Here is a 27,917-nt window from a genome sequence, read left to right as displayed (position 1 = left end):
GCACGGAGGCAGCAGCTCCTCTCCAAAGGGAGCGGCTCTCCCGTACCGCTCGCCGCTTCCCCGAAGGTGGCTGCGGGGAGGGGGAGGCGGGGGAGGAGCCGGGCTCTTCCCCGGGCGGGCGGTGGCCCCTCCACTGCGCCAACCTGCAGGCGGGCTGGAGGCGGCGGCCCCGCCCGGCCTCGGCTGCCGGGGCCGCGCCGCCCCTCGCCGCCGTCCCGGGCACAGCCGCACGCAGCCGCTTCCCGCTGCGTCGGTCCTGGACTGCAGCTTGCTGGCGGTGAGGGCAACAAGCAGCGGCATCTTGGAGCGCCTTCTTTCCCGAGTGCCCTTTCATCTCTCCTAGTCCGCTTTTCTCTCCTACCTACAGCCTTTTCTTCTCCCTCCACTCCTTCTATCTTGTTATTTCTCCTTGTCTCCCCCTTCTCTTACCATTTTTAGGTTTTTGGGTTTTTTTGCTTTCCTTCTTTTTCTTCTTCCCCCATCCTGTTCCTTTTTGGACCATCTTCGTCTAGTGCCTTTTAATTTCTTGATTTTTTTCCTTGGACTTTGCCTTGTCATGTCAAGATGGAAGTCAGGCATGACTGGCTCTCCTCATCCCCCCATGAGGGCTTCGAGCAGATGAGGCTGAAGAGCAGACCCAGGGAGCCTTCTCCAAGCCTCACCAGAGTAGGTGCGAACTTCTACAGCACTGTCAAGCAGCAGGACTACAGTGCCAGTGTCTGGCTGAGGAGGAAAGACAAACTGGAGCACGTAAGCCAGCTTCTTTTGTCCCTTCCCCCTTTTTTGTTTCTTTCTAGACTTCTGTTTAGGTACTCCGTTAGGCTATCTGCCTACCAGGTGGGGCTCCAGAAGAAAAGCGTTGCTCCAGTAATTGGGCATGGCATTTCCCAAATGATAGAGAAAGGAGGTACTCAGAGGTCCCATACTGGTCAAATACGACGTAAATGGGATGTCAGTACTGTTCCAAACCACATGCAAGTCTTTTCTTAACTGGAAATATTTTTTAACATTCTTGGCTAATTCATTCTTCTATTCCAGCAAATTCAGCACTGATGTGGGAGGAGAAAGATTGGGATGGTGCAGGTGGAGGTTAGAGCATTTATCTCACAGTGATTATAGTGTAGTTCTGTAATAGCTAAAAGAAAATTGCCTTTTTTTTTTTTTAATTTTAGCTGTTATTTCCCTCCCCTACCCCCCCCCCCCCTCTTTTTCTTCTTCATGCATGGGACTTTGAACATACTCAATTTATATGGTGTAGAGATTTCCTTCAAGTCATCTCTTCCTGCAGCAGTAGTACATGACTTAACTAAGTATGTTTGATACCACAATAGAACTGATATTGTGGATAGCTCTAGTGAATATTTTATGAGAATTTAAGGTGCTTCTAAGTGTTCCTGTCTCAGATGATGTTTGAAAGCATTTTTCATGTTACTTGTAACAGCAAGGAAATGGGTTGAGATGACCTGCATGCAGTGTAAGAGTTTCCTGAATAGCTTATTAGGTGAAACCCATTGTTACAGTGTACAGTACAATCAAGACAGTACAAGGAAAGTAGCTGCATTTACAGGGATGCAAAAGAGTGTGGATGGGCTTGCATAATGCAACAGTCTGCTATTCTTTACATTAGTGAATAATTTGCAATCACAGTCACATTGACTTCAGGATGCACAGAAAAATATTTCTTGTGGTACAGCCACCTGAAGTTTCTTTGAATAGGAATGGTCTGATTACAAGGATAAATTGCCTTTATTACATGAAAATCCTAGATGGCATAGTAGAGTCCTTTAAAGATATAACCTGGAAAAAGGTCCTTTACCAACTAATTCATGGACTATTACCCTCCCTTCCCCCTAACCTGCAGAGTATTTGATTCCTCTTAGTGAAATCTTAAACTGGAGTTGTTTATACTTCCAGGGAATTGAAAAGAACTGATTATCTGTTGAAAATATCACATTTCAAATGTTGAGAAAGGTATTGAATCCTATCTACCTTCTAACACATGTTTTTGTGATTCTTCACACTGACAACAAGGCTTCACTGTAGTAAGCTTGTAAGCGGAGTATTCTCCCATTGTGAATCAAAAAGAAAGGTCAATGTCTTATCTCAGTACAGCTAAAACATAGAAAGCACCAAAATCTGAGCTGTGGCTTTTGTAACAGGTTTTTGGTAGATGTGCTTACATGTTGATATCTATGATCAAATTAATGAGCATTAATTGAGGGGAGGAAATAATCTGTCAACAGTTTGATAGCTACCTACTGTTCTGGTAGCGTGTTCAGACACCTGTATTTTAAATCATACAATATTAGCGTGGACAAGGAAAATAAGCATTAACTTGTTTGAAGATTGAAAGTGCAAAACCTTTATTTTGTGTGTGGTTTGGTTGCTGGTTTTTGTTGTTGTGGTGGGTTTTTTTATTATTATTTTTGTTTAGGCAGGGTTTTGTCACAATTGTAATCTTCAGTAACCCTGCAGCATTTGTGTGAAAAGCTTTCTCTGTAATCAATGTGGTGTGAATACATGGTCTTCTGAGGATTTCCCTCTCATTTGAACTACTTATTTTTATTCCCACAGCCTACTCAAACAATGTAAAGAAAAAAAATTGAAACACTGATATTTCTTGCTTGCCATGAAGTATTTATTTCATTTACATTTATTGTGAATACCCTGCAGTACATTGATATGTCAACAGCAGATATGTGAAAATACTTTGGTTTTATGGCTTAAGGTAGCTGCATTACTCATGAGTGTTGTAAAAGACAGGCTACTGCAGGAATGTAAATAAAATGCCTCTTTATTTATAAATTCTATTTTGCTTATACAGTTTTGGAGCAAGGTTGTTATTTTCTATTTTCAGGTAAATCTTGGAGGGTTATGAGTGTTCTCTTGCTAAAGAAGTTATTTCCTACACTCCACTCTTCCTCTCCAAAACAAATTACTTTGAGGTGCATCATTTTGAATTGTTGAATGGTATAGTCACTGACATATGATAGCTTATGGCCAATATTGGATATGAAAATATGCAAACTTCATGAGGTGGATGAAGGATGTGAATAACATGTCATTACAGCTGTCTCTGAGATAATTATGTTACTTGATACCTACAAATAAAATCAAAATACAAGGAGTGAGCATTCATGGAGGCACTGATTTTAAAAGTATGTCATCATAGAGTTGATGCTATGCAGTGACAGATATAGGCAGAAGAAGGGTATATAGTGAATGCAAGTCAAGATATTCATGAACAGATTTTGAAGTCTCATATACTCTTTCAGCATTGTAGAGGGGGTTGGGCTTTACTTAGTTGAAATGATTTCTTAAATTGATTTCAGTTGTAATAGGTATAAAATTGGGCCAGTATATTTTGTTTCTTATTTACAGCAAGTCCCTGTAGACCACAGTAGGTATTTTATATTGACTTTTGTTAAAATGAATAGCATGACTTATTCATGTGCAACACTTATTAATCCATATATAGTTTGAGGGATTAAAAAACATCTTCTGAAGCCAATTTGTATCAAATAGTTTATGTAAAAAGGATCTCAAATATAGGAAGTTTGTTTCTAGATTTCAAAACTGTAACAAAATTGTGAGGTTTCGTGTTGTGGCTTTTGATCTGTTGTTTTTTTTCTTAAACAGATCTCAGTTTGAAGAGTGTAGTAAAGAGGTTCAAAATTCAACTGCTCTATCTCTTCTAAAAGCACAAAATAACTTCATATGCACAAATATGATAGAGTTTCTTTAAAATAGTTCAGTATTTAATTATTGACTGACCATAGAGGAAGCCAAAATCTGGAACATACTGCTGGTGCCTTGCTAATTAATTGTTCTTCAAATGGATCTTAATAGAGTGTGTTTCCTCATTGGCTAGTGTTTTTTTGTGGGATTCTCTTTTTCTGAATGGCAGCAACACAGCTTTTACTATACAAGATCTGAACACAACTCACCCCTGTTCTTCTGTAAACTCAGATGCTGTATTTAAGATTAAATGAATCTTTGCTGAAGTGATGCCTCTGTGTACATGTGTACTGTGGCCAAATATGTTGAAGAACCATAAAATTAACGGAGGAATTTACTAGAGATGTGAGGAATGCCGACACTGCAGATATGACCACAGCAAACCTTTGGCTGAAATCCCTGAAGAGTTGAAATTGTTTAGATTCTGTGTATCTGCTTCAGCTAGTTCCTTGTGCTTCTTTGTGAAGTTATTAGCCTGGTGTTTGAAGTGTTGGAGTGAAAACTCTTAAATTTTCCTTGGCATACTGTTTTTGTTTGTTTGTTTCTCTTTACGTGGTGTTGCCTTTTTTAATGAAATGTGAATTCTTTAAGAGAAAGAGGTAGAGAGGAGATAGAATATCTAACCTAATAACCTTTAGCTGATGTGAGTTACCTATGTCTGGTTTAATTTACAGCAGCTCTCCATCATGTCTCTGCATCCTTCAGTAATGACAAGTAGCTTTCCTGGTACCTGAGCAAAGAATTCTAGAGAGCTTAATTTTAAATAATCAAAGCTTAAAACAAAAGCTGAACAGATTTCTTTTTAAGCTACAACACATATGCTTCAAACATGTATTTGTTTTTATGACAAATACAGGTCTTCCTTCTCAAAGATGTAGTGGTGGTCTTTCTCTAATAACTTGTAAATTTAATTCTTTACTTAATTATGTTAAAAGATTTTTAAAAATTGTCTTTTAAGAAACTGCTTCAAGACTGTAACTTTTGGGGAGATTTGGTATCAGGACAGTTTTATTTCCTGGCTATCCTCAGTCTGTTATCTTTAGTAGAATCATAATTAGGCGAAATTATTGATAATTGTTGCATCGTCTCTAATCTTTTACTGAAGTTCTGATCAGTAGCAAAGGCAATGTTGGGATTTTCAGATTCTAAGTACTCTTGCTGTTACTTGACCAGTTGATGTTATGCAGTTGCTCAGCACACTGCTATCCCTTTGGCAGCATTGCTACCCAGAGATAAAAATGGCTGTGAGGTACAGGGAGGGCAGTGGCACTTGGCAGCAGGGGCAGATATCTAACGTGCAAATGTTAGGCCTGAGACGTTTTACTATGCTGCCTTACAAGGCCAGGATACTTCTCAGAGCCACATGACCAAATCAGAAATAAAATATAACTTTAATTCACCTGTCATAATACCTTTATAAAGTTGAAATCCCAAATCCAATTTTGCCAGTTCATTTTTGCTATCCAAAAACTAGTAGGTCTCTTAGGTAGCTTTTATTTTTCTCCTTTTTTCTTATGATACTGGAAATTGTTAACAAAAACATTGCTGGACAGTTTAAAATTGCATTTCTGCTTTTGCATTAAAACTAACACAAATGTTAAAAGTCAGAAGATGGATTTGTAGTCTTCAGAAGGATGCAGAAGATGCCATATGTATGGCTATAACCTGGAACACCTAAGCAAAGATGAGGGACATAGCTTGCTGTAAAGCAAGTAACAGGAGTAGAACTCAGTCAAGCCAAATCAGTTGCTGGACAGAGCCAACAGCTTCAACTTAAGGAAGAATGATGAAAGGGTATAAATCAGAATTCAAAAAAACATTACCCACATTTCCAAAGCAGCCCTAGTCTTGAAATAAATGCAAAGACCTGGCTTTTTTTGAATTAAATGAGTTCATACAATAATAGAATATCCTGAGTTGGAAGCAACACACAGGGATCATCCAAGTCCAACTCCTGGCCCTGCTCAGGATAGCCCCAAGAATCACACCATGTGCCTGAGAGTGTTTTCCAAATGCTTCTTGAACTCTGTCAGGGTTGGTGCTGTGACCACTTTCCTGGCAAGCCTGTTCCAGTGCCCAAACACCCTCTGGGTGAAGAAGCTTTTTCTAATATCCAGCCTAAACCTCCCTGATACAGCTTTGTGTTATTCCCTCAGATCCTGTTACTGATCACAGAGAGAAGAGGTCTCTTCACCCTACCACTTCACCTCAGGAGGAAGTTGTAGGCTGTGATGGGATTTCCCCTCAGCCTCCTTTTCTTCAAGCTGAACAAGTCAAGTGACCTCAGTCACTCCTTTTATGACTGAGCTAAGCTTGGGGGAAATTCCCTGTTGTGGTGTGGGATCCCTCTCACGGGATATAGTCCCTGTCAAACTGTTCTAATGTGGGTCTTTCACACTAGCTGCAGCTCTTCAAAAACTGTACCAGCAAGGGTCCTCTCCATGGGTTATGCTCCAGGAATGGGTCCCCCATGGGCTGCACTTCCTGCTGGAGTCTGCTCCTTTGTGAGCTCTCCACAGGCTACGGCTTCTGCCCTGCTCTGGCATGAGCTGCAGCGTGGATATCTGCTCTGGTATGGTCCTCCATGGGCTGCAGGGGACCTGCTGTCTTCGTGGGCAGCAGAGGAATCTCTGGTCTGGTACTTGGAACCCCTACTTCCCATTCTCCTTTCCTGACCTTGCTGTTGGCAGGGCTGTTTCTCACACATTTTTCTTGCTTGTCTCAGGTAACTGTTGTGCAGTGGTTTTTATCCTTATATATGTTAGCAACAGAAGCACCAACCAGTGCTGTTGGTGGGCTCAGCTTTGGCAAGCAGCAGGTCTGTCATGGAGCCAGCTGGAACTGGCTGTGTCCAACATGGGGGCAGCTGCTGGTTTCACAGAGGCCACTTCTGCACTGCCCCTTCACCCCCCCAAAACCTAGCCATGTAAACAAAGGACACTAGTCCTAGAAGCACCTCTTCTTTCTCTGACATATCAGAAAAACTTTCAACGTTGCATTAATCTAACGTGTCAGTTCTGATGATTTCGATATCAGTCACTTTGAACATCCAAATTTCTAAAGCTATATTTAAAATATTTGAAGGGCATATTCACTGTAACAAGCTTAATTTATAGTGTCTAACTTTATGTTGTTGCACAGGAAAACAAAATATCTTCAAGTTTCAAAGTTGCACTTAAAATTAATTTATATATAAATGTATAAATTTAATTCAACCCATTCAAATATTTTTAGAAATTAGGTTTTCTAGTTTCTGAAGAAAAGATCTAAATCTTAGTCTGTGTTTGTTCCAGATGTTAACTTCAGTGTAGGTATAAGAAAGGTGCTTTTCACTGCTTTGCTTCTCCTGATGCTATCAGCGTTAGGGAAAATCCAAATTATTTTTTTACTCTGGTCATTCTTTCTTTTTATCAGTGTTGACCATCCTTGTTTAAGAATTTTGAAATAGGAGCTGCAGAAACTTGCAATGTAATCTCCTTGGCTGTTACACAACCAAATTCTCTGCAGTTTTCATTGCTTTGGTCCTGTAGCTGACCATTGACAGTAGCATTTTTAAGGGTAGTAGGAGTACTTAAAATGCTAGGAAAATTATTCTTAATTAATAACTCCTCATAAATGCAATCAATTCACTGTCTGGAGAGGATGCCCAAAGAAGCTAGTCACTGTGACAGATTGTGTGTTTAGCTTAGGCTGTCTTCCATTCCATAACCAGGAATGCTAAAATACTGAAGTGAAAAAGCTTTACCAGACTACTGAAAGTTGGATACAACAGGCCAAGTCATGCCAATGATTAATAAACCTCATATTATTGTCGTTCAAGATGGGAAATCATACACTCTTAATCGTTCCTGAAAAGAGAGTCCGGTGCTGGTAATAGACTTCCTGAATCTGTCTTCCCTGATAGACTGTTTTCTTGAGGGACAAGAGATGGGCTTATAACTGCCTAGCTCTTGCTTTACTTTTTTTGTAATATTATTTCAGCTCTGATTCCCATGCCTTTTTCATAGTTTCATTACTGAGAGGAAAGAAAATAGGCACCCTCTTAATGTCTTGGAACGTCCATATATTCTCTTACAGTGAATATCCCCTCTGTTATATTTCATCTGAAAGAAGGTTCTTAAAATGAGATGTGGATGCTTTATGTTGAATTTTCGCATTACTAGATGACAGCTGTTAGAGTGAAAAAGTGTAGCATTAATTTGTCCATGCAGTGACACTACTTTAGTGTCTGTAAGATTGTGTAGTCTGAGTGGACGGTCAAGTTGCTTGCAACTCCTCCTTCACAGTTCTTGGGAACTAAAGTAGGTTGCCTTAGGATATTTCTCTTAGGCAATACGTGCGTGCTGGGATCCATATTCCCTATGGGAATCCAGAACCTGTGCTGCTGCCTGCTTGAGACATGTATGCCCAGGTGGGAACAATGAGCTGAATGTATAAGTAGGTATCTTACCCTGTGGGGATGCAGTTGATCTGTTTATTGAGAACTGAGGCACTCACAGATTCACTGGTCATTAGTGTTATAAAGGAAGCCAGTTAACCTACTCTTCCCTCAAAGTGACCTAAGTGCTGGGCTTCTTGAAGTTGCCTGACTATATACTGAGCCTTGGTCTGCAGAGGGACCACTCAACTAAAGAAATATGTGCAGGGAGTTAGGACAACCTCAGAAGTTCAGGAGGTGAAAGAGAGGAAATGAATAATACATTGATACCAGTGAATTGATTTAATCAGAAAACAATTTTTATTAGATTGGAAAATTATTCCTAGAGGATTGTTTTTTTTTTTCTGAATGCTTGTACATAAAAACCTATTTTGGTGTTTTTTTGGTTTTGGGCTTTTTGTTTTGGTTGGTTTGTTTGATTGTTGGTTTGGGTTTTTTTGGTTTTGTTTTGGTTTGTTTTTTTTTGTTTGGTTTGAGGTTTTTGTTTGTTCGGTTGGTTGGTTTTTGTTTGTTTTTGTGTTTTTTTAGGGTTCGCTCTTCAGAATGCTTTAACTTTTATAAAGGCTTTCCAAATATGATGTAGAATTTGAGTATTTTTACAGGGACTTGTATTCTTTTGTTTTGATCAATGCACTGTGATTGTGACTGCATAGATAGCATCTAGCCCTGGACAGATAAATCTCAGAGTGATATTTTTAGCAATACTACATTGGATTACTTTCTGAAGACGAAGACAAATTTACTGATTTTTTTCCCACTTTTGCCCAACCTGAAAACCCTCTTCTGTATGTGCATTATTTTAGGCGAATAAAGGTGTGCATTTTATTAATTTCTCACCTTAAAATCAAGATTTTAAGAAAACTTAGTAAGCTCCATTTTTGACTGCATGATGTCAACATAATCAGGGCTTGTTTTATAGTTGACGAAGTTGTTGCAACTCATAAATACTAGCTATTCTCTTTTAATTTTTTGTTGCTATTTGTATTTCTCTATTTAAAGTTTAATTGTAATTAAATGTTTAATGGAATAAAAAAGCTAATGTAAATGAGAATTGCTGCTAATAAAACAAATAGGGATTCAGATAATTCCTACCATTCTGATACATAAAATAGGCTGGATTTCCCCAAGGCATTTCAAACTGTTTGGAACAGAACCAAATGTGGAGCAGTTCTGAGATAGTGATTGTGACCAGCTTAAATTTCTTGATCCTATTGTTACTGTAATAAAGGCATATTTGCTTGAGGTTGAACTCTAACTTGGTTTTCTTAAAGTTAGTGTATGCTGTAAAAAACCTCTGCCATAATGAGCAGATTTATATTTATTTTGAAACATGGGAATGTGTAAAAGTTAATAAGGTCTTCAGCACTTCCAGCCACATTAAACATGGCATGTCTCACTACTGCTTTTCATGTTACAGAAATTGTGCTGCTGTCCATTAAGTTCCGTGACTAATCCTTTCTAGGTAGGAGTTTTTTGATAAGGAAATTATGTGCTGAATAAACTTCAGGCATCACCTTAGCTGAGGCTGTTTACTTGCTTCTGGGAATGGTGTTAAAGGTGACAGTGATTTGAACACTATGCAACTTGTGCACTTCTGTTTGATCTTGTTCCAAAACCATGGTCCATTGACTTCATTACTATGGATTTAAGCTCCCTGAGAGAAGACTGTCGATCAGCTCAGCTGTCATGGATTTGGAGCTAAAAAGCAAGTTCAATATATCATGCTAAGCAGTTGGAGGAAAAATCTGTCTTGGACTCCTCATCTTTTCTTGAGCTTTAAGTCTCTGGATCATCAGGCTAGTTGCTGGATACATCATTTGAGAAAACTTTGCAGTTAGCACAGGGGAGAATCCTTGACAGGCTATCAAAAGGACAGAAAGCATCCTAATATAACAGATGGGATGTAAGAAACTGTAATGCCTATGTGAACATGAAAAAAATTATACAGATATAGTTGCTCACCATTTAAGTCCACCTTAAGGTTGTTTAAGAATGGAGAATACAGAAGGAAGTCAGTCAGATGCAGGATGCATTTGAAACTGCAATTATCTGCCAAGAATGGATACCTAAAGAAAGCTCAGCAAAACAAAGTTACCTGTGAAATTATTTCTTTGCTCCCCATCAGAATACTTCTGTTCCTCATTAGAAAGTGTATGTGAAAAAGAAGGCCCATCATGCCACAAAGCAAATGAAACCTAAACTGGAATTTGATCTCAGTTTAGTGATAGCAGGTATCATCTTCTTTCATGCTTTGTGCTCATTTAAGTGGAAATGTGCACCTGCTTGAATGATAATAATTGGAAAAAAACCAAAACAAAACCCAAAGAATGAAACCTCCAAAAAACATTTTTGCCTCTTGCGACAAATTAATTCGGTGAGCAAAGAGAAGAATGTCTATTTGTGTAACTGGTGGAGACTTGTATCAAGTTCTGCTATTCCCCCATAGTTGTTTGCTGAGGAGGACCACTAGCATCTAGAAACACTAAGAAGAAACAGTGATTAGGGGTCATATAGAAATTCTGAAACAGCATCTTTCCTGTGGCTTTGCCTGCTGCTGGCAGAATTTGGCCTGTTTCGTCTCTTCATGGGCAGTGATAAAATAGCCATCAAAGTTAGGTTGTGAGCATGAGTGGAATGGAGTAAGTCAGAGCTAATGCTCTGTCAGTTTGCTCTAGGACGGGAACATAGGCTCTTTAAGAGCCTATGCAGTTGGATAGGTGGTGATTTCTGTCTTCCTAAACAGAAGTTGATGTGCAATTGTAATCCTGTGCTGCCCATTTACTGTTACCTTCTGGAATAAAGTGTTTCAAAGGTTTCAAGCCAATGGGGTGCCAGAGGTAGTGAACACACTGTTTCCTTTCTTCCCCTAAATCAGTATGTTCCATAACTTCTTCCTGCTTATTAAGGAATTGTCCTATGGCCTGTGGCAGTGTGTTTAGCCCTGTAAATTGTAATATGGAAGGCAGCTATCCACTTACTTTTGTGGTCTTGAGTGCCTTATGGAAAAGTATTTTCCCTGAATTTTCAACAGGATTCATGATGCTAAATTCTGGTAGGATAGTAGCCTATTCTTCACATCATATAGATGTGGCTTCAGTCATGATTTGAAGTGTTTACTTAACTGTACAGTTTCTCTATGTATCTTTTCATGGAAAACCAGTATATTTTGTGAACAGATGACTTTTGCTATTAACGAGATAAAAAATAGTTTGGGGTCATGCACACAGCCCTGTGCATTAGTGGTGCTTAAAACAGTATGGGATGAAGTATATTCAATGCTGCCTCTATATTGGAACTGTGATTTTTAGATTCCTGAGAAGATGCATCTTTTGAGTAAGTCATGTTACATAAATAAAGATTATACAGACACCCACCCTGCTTACTGTAGGTGATGGGATAGTTCTGAGGAAAGATAACTTAAAAATGAATTAGTCAAAACAAGCAAACAAAAAGAATACCAATGAATGAAAGGCAAACTATTTTGAAATTATTTGCAATTTGAAATTATGTTTTGGGTGATTTGTTCGTAGAACGTGACTTATACCAAATCTGTGATGTTGAAGATTGATTGGTGCTTATTTGGGATATTGTGAGCATCATAATATATCAATACACCTGCTGTTTCACGGTTTTACAATGATTTATTTTCTGAATAGTGACAACAATTCCTTTGTGTCTGTCATGAAACAAAACTCTCATGTATTTTGGAAAATGTTACCCTTTTGAACAAGGTGATTTCCTTTGTCAATGTGAGCTGCTGTCCCTGCCAGCTTTTCTTTCAATTCCCTATTGGGCTTGTGGCAGGCACCTAACCCTTTCTGTGTTATTTTATCCCGTTTTCTGCAGTATTGTTCTCTCTAAGCTTTTTTGTCATGGCTTAGTTGCATCAAACTCCTGCTGCAGAAAACTGGAATGTGTGAGACAGCATTCTCTGGCTCTGTGTATATGGTCTTAATGCTCATCAGCCTCAATCCATTTGTTTCTGCAACCATATGACAGCTGAAACCTTGGTCTGCTGGAAATTTCAATTTTTAAAAAATACTTCTTCTTCAGTGTGTGCACTTTGTTCCTCTGTTCTGTGTCTGTGCTGGGGCTGTTCCAGGCATTTTGTTTGTCTTTAAATAACTGTTGTTCATATCCATTTTTTAAAATATACTGTATTGCACACTTGTCTCCCTTTTTCTTTCTCTGAGGTTGGGTTTACCTACCCAAACCAAGGCCTTTGGTTTTTCCTTTTTTTCCTATTGATTTCATCTCATCAGTTCTTTCGTGATGCTTAATTTTTAAAGTATTTTTCTTTACTCCCTTGTCCCCATCCTGCTGGCTTGTCCCCTTGAACTTCTCTAAAAAATCTGCAGCCCTGTTTCGGTATTGCATGCCACCTTCTGCGGTGCGCCTTGTGTGGGAAGATATGGTGAGTGAAATATATGTAGGATTTGCAAAAATACTCTTCTCTTACAAGGTTTATACATGATTTTTATACTGGCAAGGCAATACTTTCTGAAGTTCTTTATTGATTTAAACTCCTAAATCCTGAATATGCACTTGTGAAAACCCTGAATTTACAAGGAAGATGGAAGTGTCTGAGTTGTGTGAGAGTTGGAGTTGGCCAACAGCCTTGGAAATGTGGTCTATAGATCTAGTAATTTAAAACGCAATGATTACATGAAGAGCAACAAAAGTTTTCATCACCAGTGTGACTTTGTAGTGTCTGCCAACAGTGTGTTCTTTCACAATCTCTCTCCTTTTGATTAAATGAGAGCTCTGATTTTTTTGGTGCAGAGGAATACAAGCAACTGTACCACTGTGACTTAAAGGGAATGAAAACCCTGTTTCTCAGTCTTATGGAATCTGTTTTTTCAAGTGATTGCACATTTATTTTTGTTGTTCAGAAACAGACAACTGAGACTGCATCTTTTCAAGTTAGTTTGTGCAGGTAGTAAATAGGATTTTTCTCTGAACCAGTAAGAAATTTGCAGCAGATGTTAGGAATGCCTGTTTATTGTAGGAGTAGCCCTGTATAGTAATACTTTCTGATTTACAGGCCAGAATGTCTAAGGCACACATGAAACATTTGAAATGTTTATGATTTTTAGCTCCCAGGTTTCCACTGTATGCGTATGTTGTGTTTGTGTTGTTTTGGTTTTTTTAATACATTGCTTAAATAAGGGAGGTGAGGAGTGTGGTATTTTTGAAAGGCTGTAAGATCCTTTCCTGTTTTGACTAATGCGGTTATTGTTTTTGAGCTGCTGCTTTCTATGATTTCTCTTTTGATAAAAGTCTCTCCCTAACAACTACTTGTGTTTTGGGTTTTTTTTAAATGCATGTTTCTCCAGTATTTGGAAGATGAAAAATATTTTATAAGAACCTTTGTGAATGCTTGTTGCTTTTTTTATTCACTTTATGATTCTGTTTGGCATCAGATGTTTTCAGTTTATTTCTGGACATTATTAATTTTTGATAGCATATCTGGCTACTTTGTTCAGGCTCTTAGCATGGAATTTCTGGCTCTAGTAGAGTAGCTTGATGAGGAACCAGTTACTGATGGGTGTTTGATTATTACCATCATGAAGGAAATACCTTCCCAAAATACCATTGTAGATAATAATTGCAAGTCTAATTAGAGACATCATGATGATGTAATCTGAAAACAACAGAACCGCTGGTACTGGCCTCTCTTCTGTGAGTTATATTGTTTTTACGGTATCTTGTTCTAGCTCTTCTTAATTAACTTTAATTACATGTTATGTAATTAATATGTAATACGTATGTGTATACGTCTAACTATTGAGCATGATACTGTAACTGAGAGTTTTGTTTAACTGTGTTTATTGCATGTTTACCATGCATTGTGTTGTTTTCTTTCTTTTTGTTAAAAAAAAAAAGAAGGCCTGGGAGCAGAAAGAAGGTTCTCATATTGTCTTGGCTGCTGCTGTGCTTTGCAGGAAGGGAGAGATGAGTAATTTTTGAGAGCAGCTGAGCCTTGAGGCCTGAAGAAGCTTTTAGGGTTGGAGGTGGAGCAAGCAGAGGAGAGGAACTGGGAAGCTTGAAGGAAACTAAAGGAAACTGTAGTCTGGAAGATTCCTGAAAAGAGGAGAAAACTTGCTTGTAGTAGTAGATAGAAAGATAGAAGCTCTTTAGGATTCTGGAGGTAAAAACATGATTGTTCATCTCAGCCTGTGAAAGCTTTTGGGTTGGATAGCCAAATCAGAGGAGAAGACCTGCACTGTGAGATGATAGGTACAAAATCTATTTTTTTTTTGATTTTTCCATGCAGTGCATTTGAATTCTGGGTTCTGTATTAGCTTAGTACTTTTGTGCGAGCAATTAGAAATAGAAAGGTGGTGGGTTTTGTTTGGTTATTTTTCTTGCTGCTGTTTGGTTTTGTCTGTTTTTTTGGTATGCTCACTTTGGGGGACTCACTGTTTTCACCTGAAGGCTCTGGCTGAGAAGCAGCTCCGTCATGCATCTCCACATACAAATTGGCCAAATGTTGTAACAAGACAAGAGCAGTAAAAGTAACTTTTGTGGTTGACTCCTTGGAATAGTGGGCTCTGAAAACATACATGGATGTTGATGCAGAGATTGATTTTTCTTTTTTAATTTATATTGGTATCATGGACTCTAGTGTCTTCCCAAGACATGGGGAGTCATTGGCTCGTTTAATTACCTTGTGTTACATACCTTCAAGTGACAAATGTGGAAGCTACAGAAACCACCAAAGAGGGGAATATGAAGTATTTAGACTGAATAGGTGTCATTCTTGTTTTCCAAAAGCTGAGGATATTCTAATTGTGAGTTAATCTTTTCAGTCCTAATACAGATGACAAGTTCTTTGCAAGTTTGTATTGGTTTAAATTCTTTATTTATTTGCAATTCAGTGTGTATAACTGAACACTAATAATGCTGTCTTTGCCTTGCTCTCTATTTTTAATGTTTGCTATTTGCAGAGAAGGCACATAAGTAATATCTGAATGGCTACACAAACACTTTTGGCATAAGCCTTTGCAAATGTACATTTGCACAAATATTTCTGAGGTGAGCTTTTTTTCAATCCCAAAAAAGCCCATTCCAAAGTCTGTATGTGTGGATACCTCCTGAAAACAGAGGTAAATTGTAATGGTCTCATCTGATTTGTTTAAATATACTTATTCTTAGATACAGGGTTTTTGATTTCTTTCTGTAGTCTTTATGTCAGGTAAGTTGCCATTTATTTATGAAAGAATTCAAGCAGTTTTCATATCACTTTTAAAAAAAAAACTGCATTAAAAGTAGAATACCTTCTCATCTATTATAAACCAAGATTACAGAAATAATAGTTTCTCTTTGTTAATGCTACCATGTAATCTGTAACGTTGAAGCTTGTAGGGAGAACAATGCTGTCACCTCAGTCATAATTTTTCTATGTGAATAACCCATTGCATGCTATGACTAGTGTCCATTTGTAATTTGAGTGACAGCATTGTCTTCCTGAGAGTTGAAATTCCTTCCTTTCCATTGTGTTTCGTGAACACTTTCACTTGATATGGGAAACATGGATTGATATGGATATTTCAGATAATCAGGATTCTTTTCTTTATGTTGTGGGATAGGATGATATAAAGAGTATGGATGAGAAAATCAAGCCCAATGGGGACAAATGTTTTATTATCTGGAGTTGCCTCCAAGTACAGTATTAATGTCAGGTATGGCAATAGCAATGGTTTCAATTCTTAAATTACTTTTATTAGGTTTGCATCGTTGAGAAAATTAATTTTTGGTTGCAGATAAAAGCATTGGATTGGTGAACATTTGAAATAATAGTGCTTCTTTCAGTTTCTCAATCCTGACCATGTATGCATTCTAGTGGATATTTCAAGGTGAGGAAAAGGTGTTACTTAAAGCTCAAACTGTCTGCAGAAAGTTCTTTAACACTTAGGAAGCTGCTTTTTCTCCTATGTATTCAGGTTTAAGGGAGTGGAGGTGTTGATTTTACACTTACCTTTTCATTTTGTATGTCTTTTGAGATCTTAAACACAGAACTAGTTTATTTTCTTTCATTTTAATTTCTGAAAAGTTGTGAGACTTTTGTTGCTCTGGATTTGTAGACAAGGTAACATAATCTTTTGCATGACTGTGTGTTACCCTTTGCCAGCTCATTCATCCATTTGCTTTACTGTGGGCGTTGATTCTTTAGTATTTATATTGGTCCTCTCCCCAGTGTGGGACTTTACATTTGCCATTGACATTCACCGGGCTTCTGTCAGACCATTTCTTGAGACTGCTGACATCTCTCTGAATTGTGGCCTTGTGTTGCTCAATACTGGTCCTGGTAGCAATCCCTGAGATACTCAGGTAGTATCTGGCCACCAACTGACCTCTGTATGCTGACTGCAACCCCTTTAGCTCCATGACTTGTACAATTTCTAACCCGACTTACATGGTTATCCGGTGCACACCTTGCCGATTTCTCTGTAAGGGTTATATGGAAGACTGTCAGAAGCCTTGGTAATGTCAAGCTATGCAGTGTGATTGCTTTCCTCTAGTCCACAGAGTTCACAGTCATATCACACAGAAGGCATTCAGGTTAGTCGAATACAATTTGCTCTTGGTAAATCCAAGTGATGTCCTCATCATCTTCCTCACTTGCTGCCTTCTCTCTTCAAGTATGAAAAGCTTGGCCTCTCAGTGGCTGATTCCTGAGCCTGGCCTCACTTTGACTGTGGGAAATGTTTGCCATTTCCCACTCTAAGAAAGAAGTAAATGTAATTCCTCCCTGCACCTGCTCTTAAGCTCACCTCGCTATTACATTCCCCGAATTACTCCCAAGGCAAGCTGTATGCAGCTACAGTGACTGTTACTCTGCTTAAGAGATTTGAGACCATATTTGCAACTAATTTTTTTTTCTATTAGAGAAAAGAGTATGTAACAGTAGAAGTACTACTTTGAGACTCAAAATGTTGGTCACATTTCCTCATCTGCCAAAAGTTTTTTCTGTTGCAAAGTTAGCTTTGCTTAACTTCTTTGAAGTTTGCCTGGCTCCAGAAAATTAGCTAGTCTTTAAAAGAGTGATGGAGCTGAGCAGAGAAGATATTATTAAGTTTTCACTCTATTATGAGTTTATATTCAGTTTCTAGATTGAGTGTCTTAAAGTTGGATTAACCTAAGAAATGTTTTGGTCATAGACAGGGAATAAGATCTCAAGACAGTGTCTCAGGACTACTCCTTTTAAAGATAGAGTGGAAACGTATTTTATGTTTTTCTTGTGATCTTGAACAAGGTACCATACTCTCACTGCAACTTGTTTCTCTGCATGTATAATGAACTAATAATGTTACTTAGCGTTTTATAAAGGTTTTGGGGATATATCCAGTGAAGAGGATAAAATATACATATGGACAAGTTGTGAGCCATATGAATACTTTAGATAAACGATAACATACAATTTTTCATTTCAGCTCACCAGAATAAATGGTACACTGGAAATTTTAGATACAATTTTGTGTGTCCCATCTGCAGGTTGGTATTGAAACTAATCTAGCAATCATGTTGCTGCAGGTTGAGCCAAATTTGATGAAGAGAAAGGAACAGTATAACACTCCAGCCCCTAAGCTGCAAGCTCACAGGCTCAGCCAGGAGTTTAAAATATATATATAGGGTTCTTTAATACCTCAAGATAGCGTCAAGAGAATAAACCACAGACTTGTTCCCAAGAGGCACTTTTATTGATAATTTAGTGGAGAAACTAGAGGAACTTGGCAAAAGTTCAAAAGGGCAGCACACAAGCTAGACAAAATGTTCCACCACAATACTGACCCAGCACATACTAATCCACAACACTTAAATCAAAATTCAGTCCCTCCAGCTTTAAGTTACCCAAAGCATCAAGAAAGGAGCAAAGAAAGAGAATAAGAGGGATAAAGAAGAGAAAAAGAGGGAGAGACAGATTATATAGCTACTGTTGGAACCTTGTGGAAGACAAGCTCTCACACATCCAGATGGCAGGGCCACGACATGTGGCAAACATATGCTTTTGTTTTTATCTGCTCTGGTCTCTGTAGCCAACCCACCTAGGTGGGGCATCTGACCCACCAGCACATCTGGGGTTCCAGGCCAGGGTGAGGGGCAGTGTTCTCATTCTTACCAATCTGAGGCTGAGTTAGGGGCTCCAGGAGCTGTGGTGTGTTGAAGTTTTCCTAGGCGCTTTTGACTGACATCTACTCTAGGGCTTCCCCATATGGCATCCAGGGACTTGTCATGAGGGATACGAAACCACCTTACCTCTGTGGGCTTTGACCTATCCCTTCCCCCTCCACACACAACATATTCCCCCCCCCCCCCAAGGGGGTTCCAACCCAACAATTACTGACCTGGTATCTAACAACCAGAAATGTGAGGAGAGGAGCTGATCAGAAACCTCCCTTTTGATGGTTGATATACTCAGGTTGGTGGAAATGCAAAGCAGTAGGGCATCTTTAGAGATGTGTTTGACTTCTTACAGAGTATGCTTTCTAGGCCTCTGTCTTTTTGAGAGCAGCAGCTTAGGTGACTGTGGCCCAATGCTTCTGGCTGTTGCAATACACGATGATATGTGAGGACAAATAGCTTCAATTACCTTTTCGTTCCATGTCAATATCAACATTAACCGTTATGCAGTTTGCATTCATGAAGTAAAATTCTACTTGCCCTAATCCAAAGCATTACAGAGAAACTGTTTCCCAAAATGACGACTAGGTTATTTCTGTAGACATGCCTACTGGCTTCTGAGGTAGGGCTCTGACTTGCTTGGAAGTTCTTATATTTGCAAAATGTGTCCTCGCAAATGAAGCATATCATTGTGTTCTTGACAGGTGAAAGCTTAAATGCTATCATATTACATTTTAGCATTTCGCTAAGGCTCCTTCTTAGGCTTGTTTGTCTGAACAAGGGCTTTTGTTTGGCTTCCAGGTGAATGTGAGCTCAAGGACAGTATAGGTCCTAGTTTTGAAAGGCAGTATTAATACCAACAATTCGTAATAACATCTGCTTCAGAGAGCTTTATGCAACTTCAGACTTCTTGTTTTCAATCTTCTAGCATACTGATTTAGCTATTGTTTCCTTTCAGGAAGGGTGAAACTTTGAGGCATGTGTTACTGGACTTTTTTGATTAAACTTTTATTGCTAGTGCAAATTCATAATATTACTTACCAGTCACTTCATTTCCCATATAAAGTGCTTCTTATCTGTCTTGAGTGCACACACATTCTGACAACTTTTATAGCATTTATTACTATTTGCATACTCTGTGTGGCCATAGCTTCTCACAGCTAGGAGAGCTTATCCTCAAATATTTGGATAAACAGTGCAAGATGTAATTGGAGACACTGGAATAAAAGAATTATGTCAAGAAATATGGATATGCAGGCACAATGGATATTCTAAAACTTGCTTCCATGGTGTATGGTGTTCATAGTAATAGGTGGAAAAAATGATGTAGAAATGAAAAGCTGTAAATTAAACCAGTCCATTTTTGAAACCACTAGACTTCTCCACGAGCAGAAAAATTCAGAAACATTTTAATTCTTTTTCTTCATTATGCTTGAGGAAAAAAAAAATCAAAACCAAACAAAACCCACTAACCTCTGAACTGTTCTCTGTTTTAACATCAAATTAGGAAAATACTGAACATAGTCAAGCTATGTGCATGAATATTTCCTCCCAGAATATACAGTATAAAACATACTAATTTTTTTCTAGCTGTCTTTCACAGAAATGCCTGAAGAAGACAGTCATAAGGAAAAACTAGAAAACTCAGATCATGGAGGAAAGAAGCTCAAGGCAGTTTTGGGAAAAAGCTCCTGGAGCTAAACTCACTGCTTTGCATTCACAGAATGGCTGACATTGGAAAGGACCTCTGGAGGTGATCTTTTCCAACTCCTATGCTCAAGCAGGAACATTGAGAGCAGGCTGTTCAGGGCCATGTCCAGACAGCTTTGGATTACCTCCAAGGATGGGAACTGCTCTGGACCTCTCTGGGCACTCTGACTCAAATCACTTGGGCACATTAAAAAAGCATTTCCCGATGATCAGACAGAATATCTTGCATTTCAGTTTGTGCCCATTGACTCTTGTCTTGTCACAGAACACCACTGATAAGAGTCTGTCTCCAATGTCTTTACATCTCCTCTTCAGATATTTGCATGTAGCGATGGACTCCCTTAACTGTCTTCACGACTCTTTGTTAAAATCTCTCCATGGCTCCATATTTCTGTTGTGCTAGGGAGGCCAGAACTGGGCACAGTACAGTTGTCAGTACTGCACTGAGCTGTGGCCTAACCAGGGCTGAGTAGAGGGGCAGGATCACCTCTCTTGGCTGACAGTCTAGTGGAGACCGGGATACTGTTGGTCTTGTTTGCCACCTGGGCATAAAACTGGCTCATATTCCACTTGGTGTCTACCAGGATCCCCAGGGCCTCTTCTGCAAAGCTGCTTTCCAGCTTACTGCCCCCAGCATGTGCTGATGCATATACTAGTGGGGTTGTTCCTCTCCAGGTGCAGGAATTTGCATTTCCTTTTGTTGAACTTAATGAGATTCCTGTCGACCCATTTCTCGAGGCTGTCAAGGTCCCTCTGGATGGCAGCACAACCCTCAGGCATAGCAGCCATTCCTGCCAGTTCTGTATCATCTGCAGACTTGCTGAAGGTATGTGCTGTCCCATCATCCAGATCACCACCCTCTGGACCTGGCACTTCAGCCAGTTTTCAGTCCACCTCACTGTCTGCCCATATTTCATCAGCTTTCCTATGAGGATCTTACAGGAGACTGTGAAAGATCAAATACTAAACCTGTTTATTCTCAAACAAATCTATAAAATGAAAATAAATTACCAGGTCATTTAATTTTTCTCAATAACTTTAGTAACTCAAAGTTATTTAAACCAACAGGTGGCCTTTGAGAGACAGTCACTAACATACTTGGTAACATTTCTCTGTAACTTTATAAAATAAATTTTTTTCATTAAATTGTAACATACATATGTAAACGATGTGGCACAGAAACCTGTTAGCCATTAGCTGTTGCACTGATAAAGGATCACTTAACAAAAATACATGTAATAGATGTATTTTCTGAGAATATAAGGGTTGCTTTGCTGGGAAACGGAAAAGGAGAAAAATGGAGTAAGAAGATAATGTGTCTACATTCTGTCAACTCTTACAATAGTATACATTGCATAATTGGCTCGCTGGAAGCATGCCCATGAAATATGTCCCTCTTCTAAGTAAATCACAAGAAACCAAGACTGAACAGAAGATGAGGAGTCACATAGTCCATGCTTCTGCCTCTGGACTGCATTAGCTATAACTAAGCGTAATACTTAATGGTGGATGACATTACATTTTAATCATCAGGTTGAAGATTTAAAATAGTGGTTTCTGTTAAGAAAATATTTAGAACTTAGTATTCTTGCATTTTTGCTGATCAGAGCTATGACTGATGTATCTAGCCTATTTATTATAGTTCATATAAAAAAGATGCAATTATGTTCTTCGCTTATGAAATTACCAAGTCCCTGTGTGTTATTAATACATTTATTATTATTTATTATACTTGGTTTTAGTGTTTTGTCTTTAAATAAGCTAAAGAACTTCAGTTTAAAAAAATTGCTGCCTCTTGTACACAAACGTAACCTGCAGTATAATTGTGTTAGGATTTTGAAATAAAGCAGGTGTGCAAATTGTTTCTCAGAACATAAAGTAAGCTCACTCTTACTGTTAATGTGTTTTTCTGTTACCTTGCCTTATGTTCCAGTCTGCTTGTGCTTGCTAATTTCTCTGGGACATAGTCCAAAACCATGGAAAACTCTGTTAATTCCAATGAACTTGTGATCAAGGCCTTAAAATTCTCAGTTTTAAGCTCAGTGGGAAGAAATGTTGATGGCTTGTGTAGTGCTGATTACTGTCAAGCCCTTATATTGAGGGCTTTAGGCTGTGTTTCATTTTTAAGAAAATATTCAGCATAGATACTGAATTGCTCTTTAGTTTGGCATAGTTTGAAAGAAAGTACTTTTCTTTACAAATATGTTGTATTACAACTACTTGAGGGGGTGGGGCTTTGGGAATGATGTGGTTTTTACTTTTATTAATTTTTTTTTGTGTTGTTGTTTGGTTGGTTTTTTCTTTCTATTTAAACATGAATGAGTAGTGCTATACTTACAGTATACCTTTCTTCCTTCTGTTAAAAGGAAACACTCTATAATAACAGAAAGCCTTGTTTTGCATAGGGCTGTAAACCAGAGATCTCACATAACTATGTGACCTTTTTTCAGAAAATGAATGTTATCTTTTTTTCCATTAAAAAAAAAAAAATAAAAAATGGTGCAAGTAGGGCATATAGTTCTAAGTACTTTTTACGCTTCTGTGAGTCTGCGTGCTAAAGCAAGCAAGTACTAGTTCATGATTTTAAAAATAAAATAAAGATAGCAAGATTAACTGTCCTGCCATCCTACCACCTCTTTCTAACACCTACCCTGAACTAGTCAGGTGATTTATGACCTGTTTATGTTCTGCACTGCTTGCCTTCTGAGGTCCCAATGTTTTGAGTGCCTATAGACTTGAAGTGCCAGAGAATAGGGAGTTATTGTGCAGTATGTAAGGGACAATATAAATCAGGCAGTATTTAAAGAACCTTTGTGATGGCTGCACTCCTATTCTTCAGACAGATAATTCTATTGTTTCAGTTTTTCAGAAAATCGGAGCCATTGGGTCAACATTCTTCAGTAAGATAGATACTGGAAAGGCAACTTCTTTGGTAAAATATATTGTTATCAATCAGCAATTGTAGTATTTGCCTAAGTAAGGTAAGGTAGAGACTCAGTAAAAATGTATGAATACGGTAATTCATAGAATGATTGGTGAAAGATTGCAACAAGTATGCTTTGCTTACAAAGCATATCTGACAACACCTGTTTTATGTTCATTCTTGTCAAACTTCTGTTACAGAAGAGTTGGGTTTCCACTTCTGTTGCTGTTTCATTTTTGGGTTTGATTTCTTTTCATTGAAGAGTAGTAAATAGTTTTACACCTCCATGCAAGCACTTATGACATTTAAAACAAAACCAACCATTCTTGTCTCATTGAGTAATGCCATTGGACTATTTCAGGTTACAGGTTTCCTTCTTCTTTCCCCCTTTTCTAAGGATACAATTATATAGTTTTTGGGTTTTTTTTAAATGCATGTTAAATATATTTGTGCATAAGACAGAGTTTAACAGTCTTTTACATTGCTACAGATTTGTTCAGGTTATGGTAGATGTCCAAAGGATAACGTTACAAATATATGTAGAAAAGTATGAAACCCATGCTTTATTTTGGATAGAAAGAGAATCTGAAGTTTCAGATTACTCACTTTATCTCCACAGTAAGAAAAGCCCCTTGGCTCAGAAGACTGTAATAGCAACTTTATATAATACTTAGTATGTATTATTCAATAGTTAGAAAATGTGAAGTATAACATTGGAGCATCTGCTTATTCTGCTAAGTTTGTTTTGTGTTTTTTTCCAACTGCAAAAGCTGTTTTGGTTCAAGCTGCATAATCAACATGTGTTGAATGTACTCAAAATCTGAAGACATGTAGGCATCTATCATCAATTCTGCAGTTGTGGTAGCAATGAAGATGGAGGGACTTGCTATGGGATTACCTTTCAAATGCCTTCAGGGATTTGGAGTGGCTTCACAGATCATAGGGACAAAGTTGGCCAAGGTTCAGGTTCACTGTGTGACACAGTCTTAATTTATAAACACAATATTGATTTATCCTAATTCCACAGAAATTAAATTATTTGTGTGAAAGCATACAGAGAAAGTTGGAGGTCACCTTTATGTTTTTAGCAGCATACTGTATATTAATGTGGATGAGTGTTCTGTACTGAGATTAGGGCCTTTTGTGCAGTATGCTGTGCAAATGCATCGAGAGGCAGGTCTTGTCATGAAGGCCAAGGAGGTGAAATAAAGGCAGAGAATGGCAATTTTTCTTGCTCAGTTTGTTGGTTTTGGATTTAAATTAGTTCTCTAACTCCTAGATTAATGTCCTAGCCACTGTATTTCACTTTTGGGCTTGTCTTTCTTTATTGCAAGTGTCTGTAAGATGAGGCGTCCTGCCCTCAGTTTCCATCTGGCCCTGGCACGTGCACAGATATGTCTACAATAACAAATAGCACAGAGCAATATAAGCAGATCTTTAAAGCAAACATATTTGGTGCTAAGGCTGAGTGTCTGTGCTATACATATTTGGGAAGTTTTAGCAGGACTTGCTCTTTACCAGTTCCACTGACTGAATGCCTAATAGAAGTTTTTGAGTATTAGTTGCACTCTTGAAATGCACTTGTGGGTGTAATCCAGGTTCTGCTCTGTGAAACAAACTGAAGTAAGGATTACGGTGACTGGCCCAGAAGACTATTGTAGAAGGAGTTAGTAATCTGTGTGATAGCAAATATAGATGTATTCCTCCTGACAAGAATAGAGATGACTGCTAGCTACTTGAGTTGTGTATTTAATCCATGTGAGAACATTATATGTACCTGTTCCCAGGAACTGTTCGTTTATTAATGAGAAAAGAATAATAGGGTCTCCCACCAAAGTGCTCTTTGAAGTCCACATTCCAGACTTGATTGCTTTCAGTGATACATGAATCTGTACTGTAAGCACAACCTTGTGCAAGTAAATGTAGAGTTGGTGAACCTCTCCACAGCAAAGATGAGTGTATTGTGCCATACCCTGTCCATCCAATCCTGTATCATCTCGGGATTCCAAGCATCAGAAGAGATAAGAGATGTTTTGTAACTTGATGACACTTTTTTTAAAAAATATTAGTAAATATTTATCTGTCTTGAAAAGGTTCGTTCCCTGCTTCTTGGGTTCCAGTGCAAGACACGGAAGTCAGAAGACTTGTATATTTAGAAAAGTACGGTCTTGAAGCAACCTAAAATACTAATCAAGATATACCCATCATATAGCAAAAAAATAAACTCTTCAGGAAAACAAAGTAGGGTTTACATTTGCATAATATATCTTACAATTTCACTTGATGGGATTGAAGCTCTGGTCCTTGGGTTGTGGAGGGTCTGGTTTCTGGTTTTTTTCCATACATTTCTGAATTAGCTGGAAATTCTCCAATGTTCAGGAAGCTCAGTGAAGTTTTGAAAACAGCCTACTGAAAAGTGGTCAGAAGAGATTTCCAAGGGGAGTATATCCAAGTATAGCTGTCTTTTCTGAGAGACTGGATTTCATGAAGTAATGAACTACCTTGTTTTGAGAGAAACACAGAGAGAGAATGTAAAAGTGGTGTCAACAACTCTCTTCAGATATTAAGAGATCAGAATATAATCCAAATGTCATGTATTTAATTGGAAAGACTAAACAAAAAAAAAATATTTAGACCTTTGGAAAGGAATTTGCAACTCAGAGTAGGCTGATTTATGATTTTTAATAGTTCTTGTAAACTATGTGGACACACTGTAGCTTTGTCTCCAATTAGTGGTCAAATTATTTGTAGCAGATTCAAAGGCTGATACTATCTTAAGGAAATTTATATATACAGGAAACTTTATTTTGTTGGCTACAGAAATGTTATGTGTAATTCGTGTAAATAATGGAAATAGTTACATTTTCCTCTCTCTCTCCCCCCTGAAAAGACTTACCAAGGTAGGAAATGTTTTGTATCACGTACAAAGGATTTTAATTGATTTAACAATTAAATCTGAGCATTGGATCTTTTAGGTTCTTTATTCAAGAAGAGATGTGTGTCTGAGGACAGAGAAAATACTTTTTGAGACAGGCTTCTCTGTGCTGCAAAGCAGTGTGTGTGGCAAGCAGCTGCAATGTGGATGTGTTTCCAACTATATTCTTACTACTCAGATGTGTGACTTGTGAGTTCTTGAACTCCTTGTATGAGTTATTTGAGTCTGTTTCTACTGAAGCTTATCCAGAGGAGGCTGAAAAGATCACAATACTCAACAAATGTAATGTGGAGAGCACAGCTGGATACTAGTTTTGCTGTTTAGTATGTTGTTATATTTAGTACTCGTATTTTTTGCACGTTGTCAGGGCAGAATCTTCCAGTACTTCTATCTGTTTTTCATTCCTGATTAATTTGCTGGTTTACTGATTCTTTGTGATCTCTTTTATATGCAGGTGAAAATTGTTTACTTTTCCTAGCTTCAGTCAAAAACTTTTGATCCGGCAAAAATAAGCATTCAACATGGCTGATGCATATTTGCTATGTAATATTTTGTAAGTAATTCTTCTTTGTATTTAGATTTGATTTTCCTTTTCCTGCATTTTGAAATACAGTAATTCTTAACAGCCTCTTCAGGAATGCAGTGGGTATGTAAGTCAGTAGTGGAAAGCGGTAGTGCTGTGAATGACCATTGCTCTGCAGAGTTTTGTGCATCACCTGGGAAAGCTTGTTATTAATGTTTTGCTGGTAAGCAAAAGGCTTTTTTAATGGGGGTGTGTATTGGTTTTGTCACCCGAAGAGACATTTCCCAAAGGAAGAAGGGGAGAGATTAAGGCATAATTCTGCCATGTGTGGTATTCTCTCTATATATTCCTCAGTCCTTAGTTTTTCAAAAGTGATTTTTGTTTTCCTGATGGCTCACTCTTAATCTCATCAAGGCCATATTTTTCTGTTGTGTAAACAATTGGAACACAGCAACAAGTGAAACACAGATGAAACTACTGTGACTGTTTATGTGCTATGGCAGCAAAGAATTTGACCAGGAAGGATACCTAGGCCTTAATTACCTCTGGATACCGTAAAATCATTAGATGATTAAGCTATTAATGAACTTAAGTTGTGATTTCAGTTCAGCTTGACCAGTAATAAATTCATTAATTTACTCATTACCTGACATTAAATTTCTGAACAGTAGCTTTCAGCTACACTGCAAAAAAGTGACTGTTAATCTAAATTATTATAAATGCATATTATTCCTTTCTTCCTCTGCCAGTGCAGTATAATGACTGTATGCACCAGGCACAGTATATTCTTGTTCTGTCTCATGCTTTGCTGTACAGTGTTTTTAACTTTGCAACTCAACCACTATTCCACTGTCCACTTGCTTCCTGCAAGCCTGAAAAACACAGCCTTGCAAGCAGTGATCACCTTTCACCTGTAAGATGTGTTCAGACAAGTCAAGCAGCCTTGATTTTGGTTCTGAGTTCTTTGCTGCCTTATTGATCAGCTGTTACTCACTTTTCTTTCCTAACTATAGCTATTGATGTCATCTCACTCCAGGCAACAACTAGAAATTTCTCATTTGAGAAGCAAACAATGCTTTGGCTACAAAGAGCAAGGCTGAGAATGTTCGTATGTTAAATTATATCTGATTTAATAATTTATTTCTCCACAGTATCTTTTGAGTTATCATCAATTCCATCTATGGTGGCTTCAGGCAGACTACAACATTCTCTCTCACATTAAGACCTTGCAAGTACATGGAGCTGTCCATATTATCCAAATTGCTCCCTTTTTCCTGTCTTCTGTAATGACAGTCAACTTTGTTGCAAAATATTTGTACTGTGTCCAACTGGGAGGCAGTTAATTTTCTTCACAGTATTGTATGGTACTGTGTTTTGGATACATGGCTAAAACAGTGTTGATAATGCACACTAATTGGCTATTGCTGAATAGTGCTTGCATAGCACAAAGGCCTTTCTTTTTCTCTTGCCCCTCAAATTGAGTAGGAAAGTAGGTGGGAAAGAAATTGGGAGGACATACAGCTGG

The 27,917-nt window shown here is 38.2% G+C and overlaps 1 protein-coding gene across 1 annotated transcript in view; it reads left to right on the top strand.

The window, feature by feature from the left end:
• The first annotated feature begins 265 nt into the window (after positions 1-265).
• PLD5 (phospholipase D family member 5) overlaps positions 266-27,917 on the top strand; it is a 171,920-nt gene continuing 144,268 nt past the window's right edge. Inside the window, exon 1 of the mRNA XM_027657223.1 lies at positions 266-750. Within this exon, the coding sequence (XP_027513024.1) occupies positions 565-750 (186 nt within the window). The 5' untranslated portion in view covers positions 266-564. The remainder of the gene's footprint in view (positions 751-27,917) is intronic.

This window comes from Corapipo altera, unplaced genomic scaffold (genome assembly GCF_003945725.1).
Source record: "Corapipo altera isolate COAL_440 unplaced genomic scaffold, ASM394572v1 2c, whole genome shotgun sequence".
Classification (NCBI taxonomy): domain Eukaryota; kingdom Metazoa; phylum Chordata; class Aves; order Passeriformes; family Pipridae; genus Corapipo; species Corapipo altera.
The sequence above is the reverse complement of the archived record's forward strand: the minus strand, read 5'-3'. Positions and strand labels throughout refer to the sequence as shown.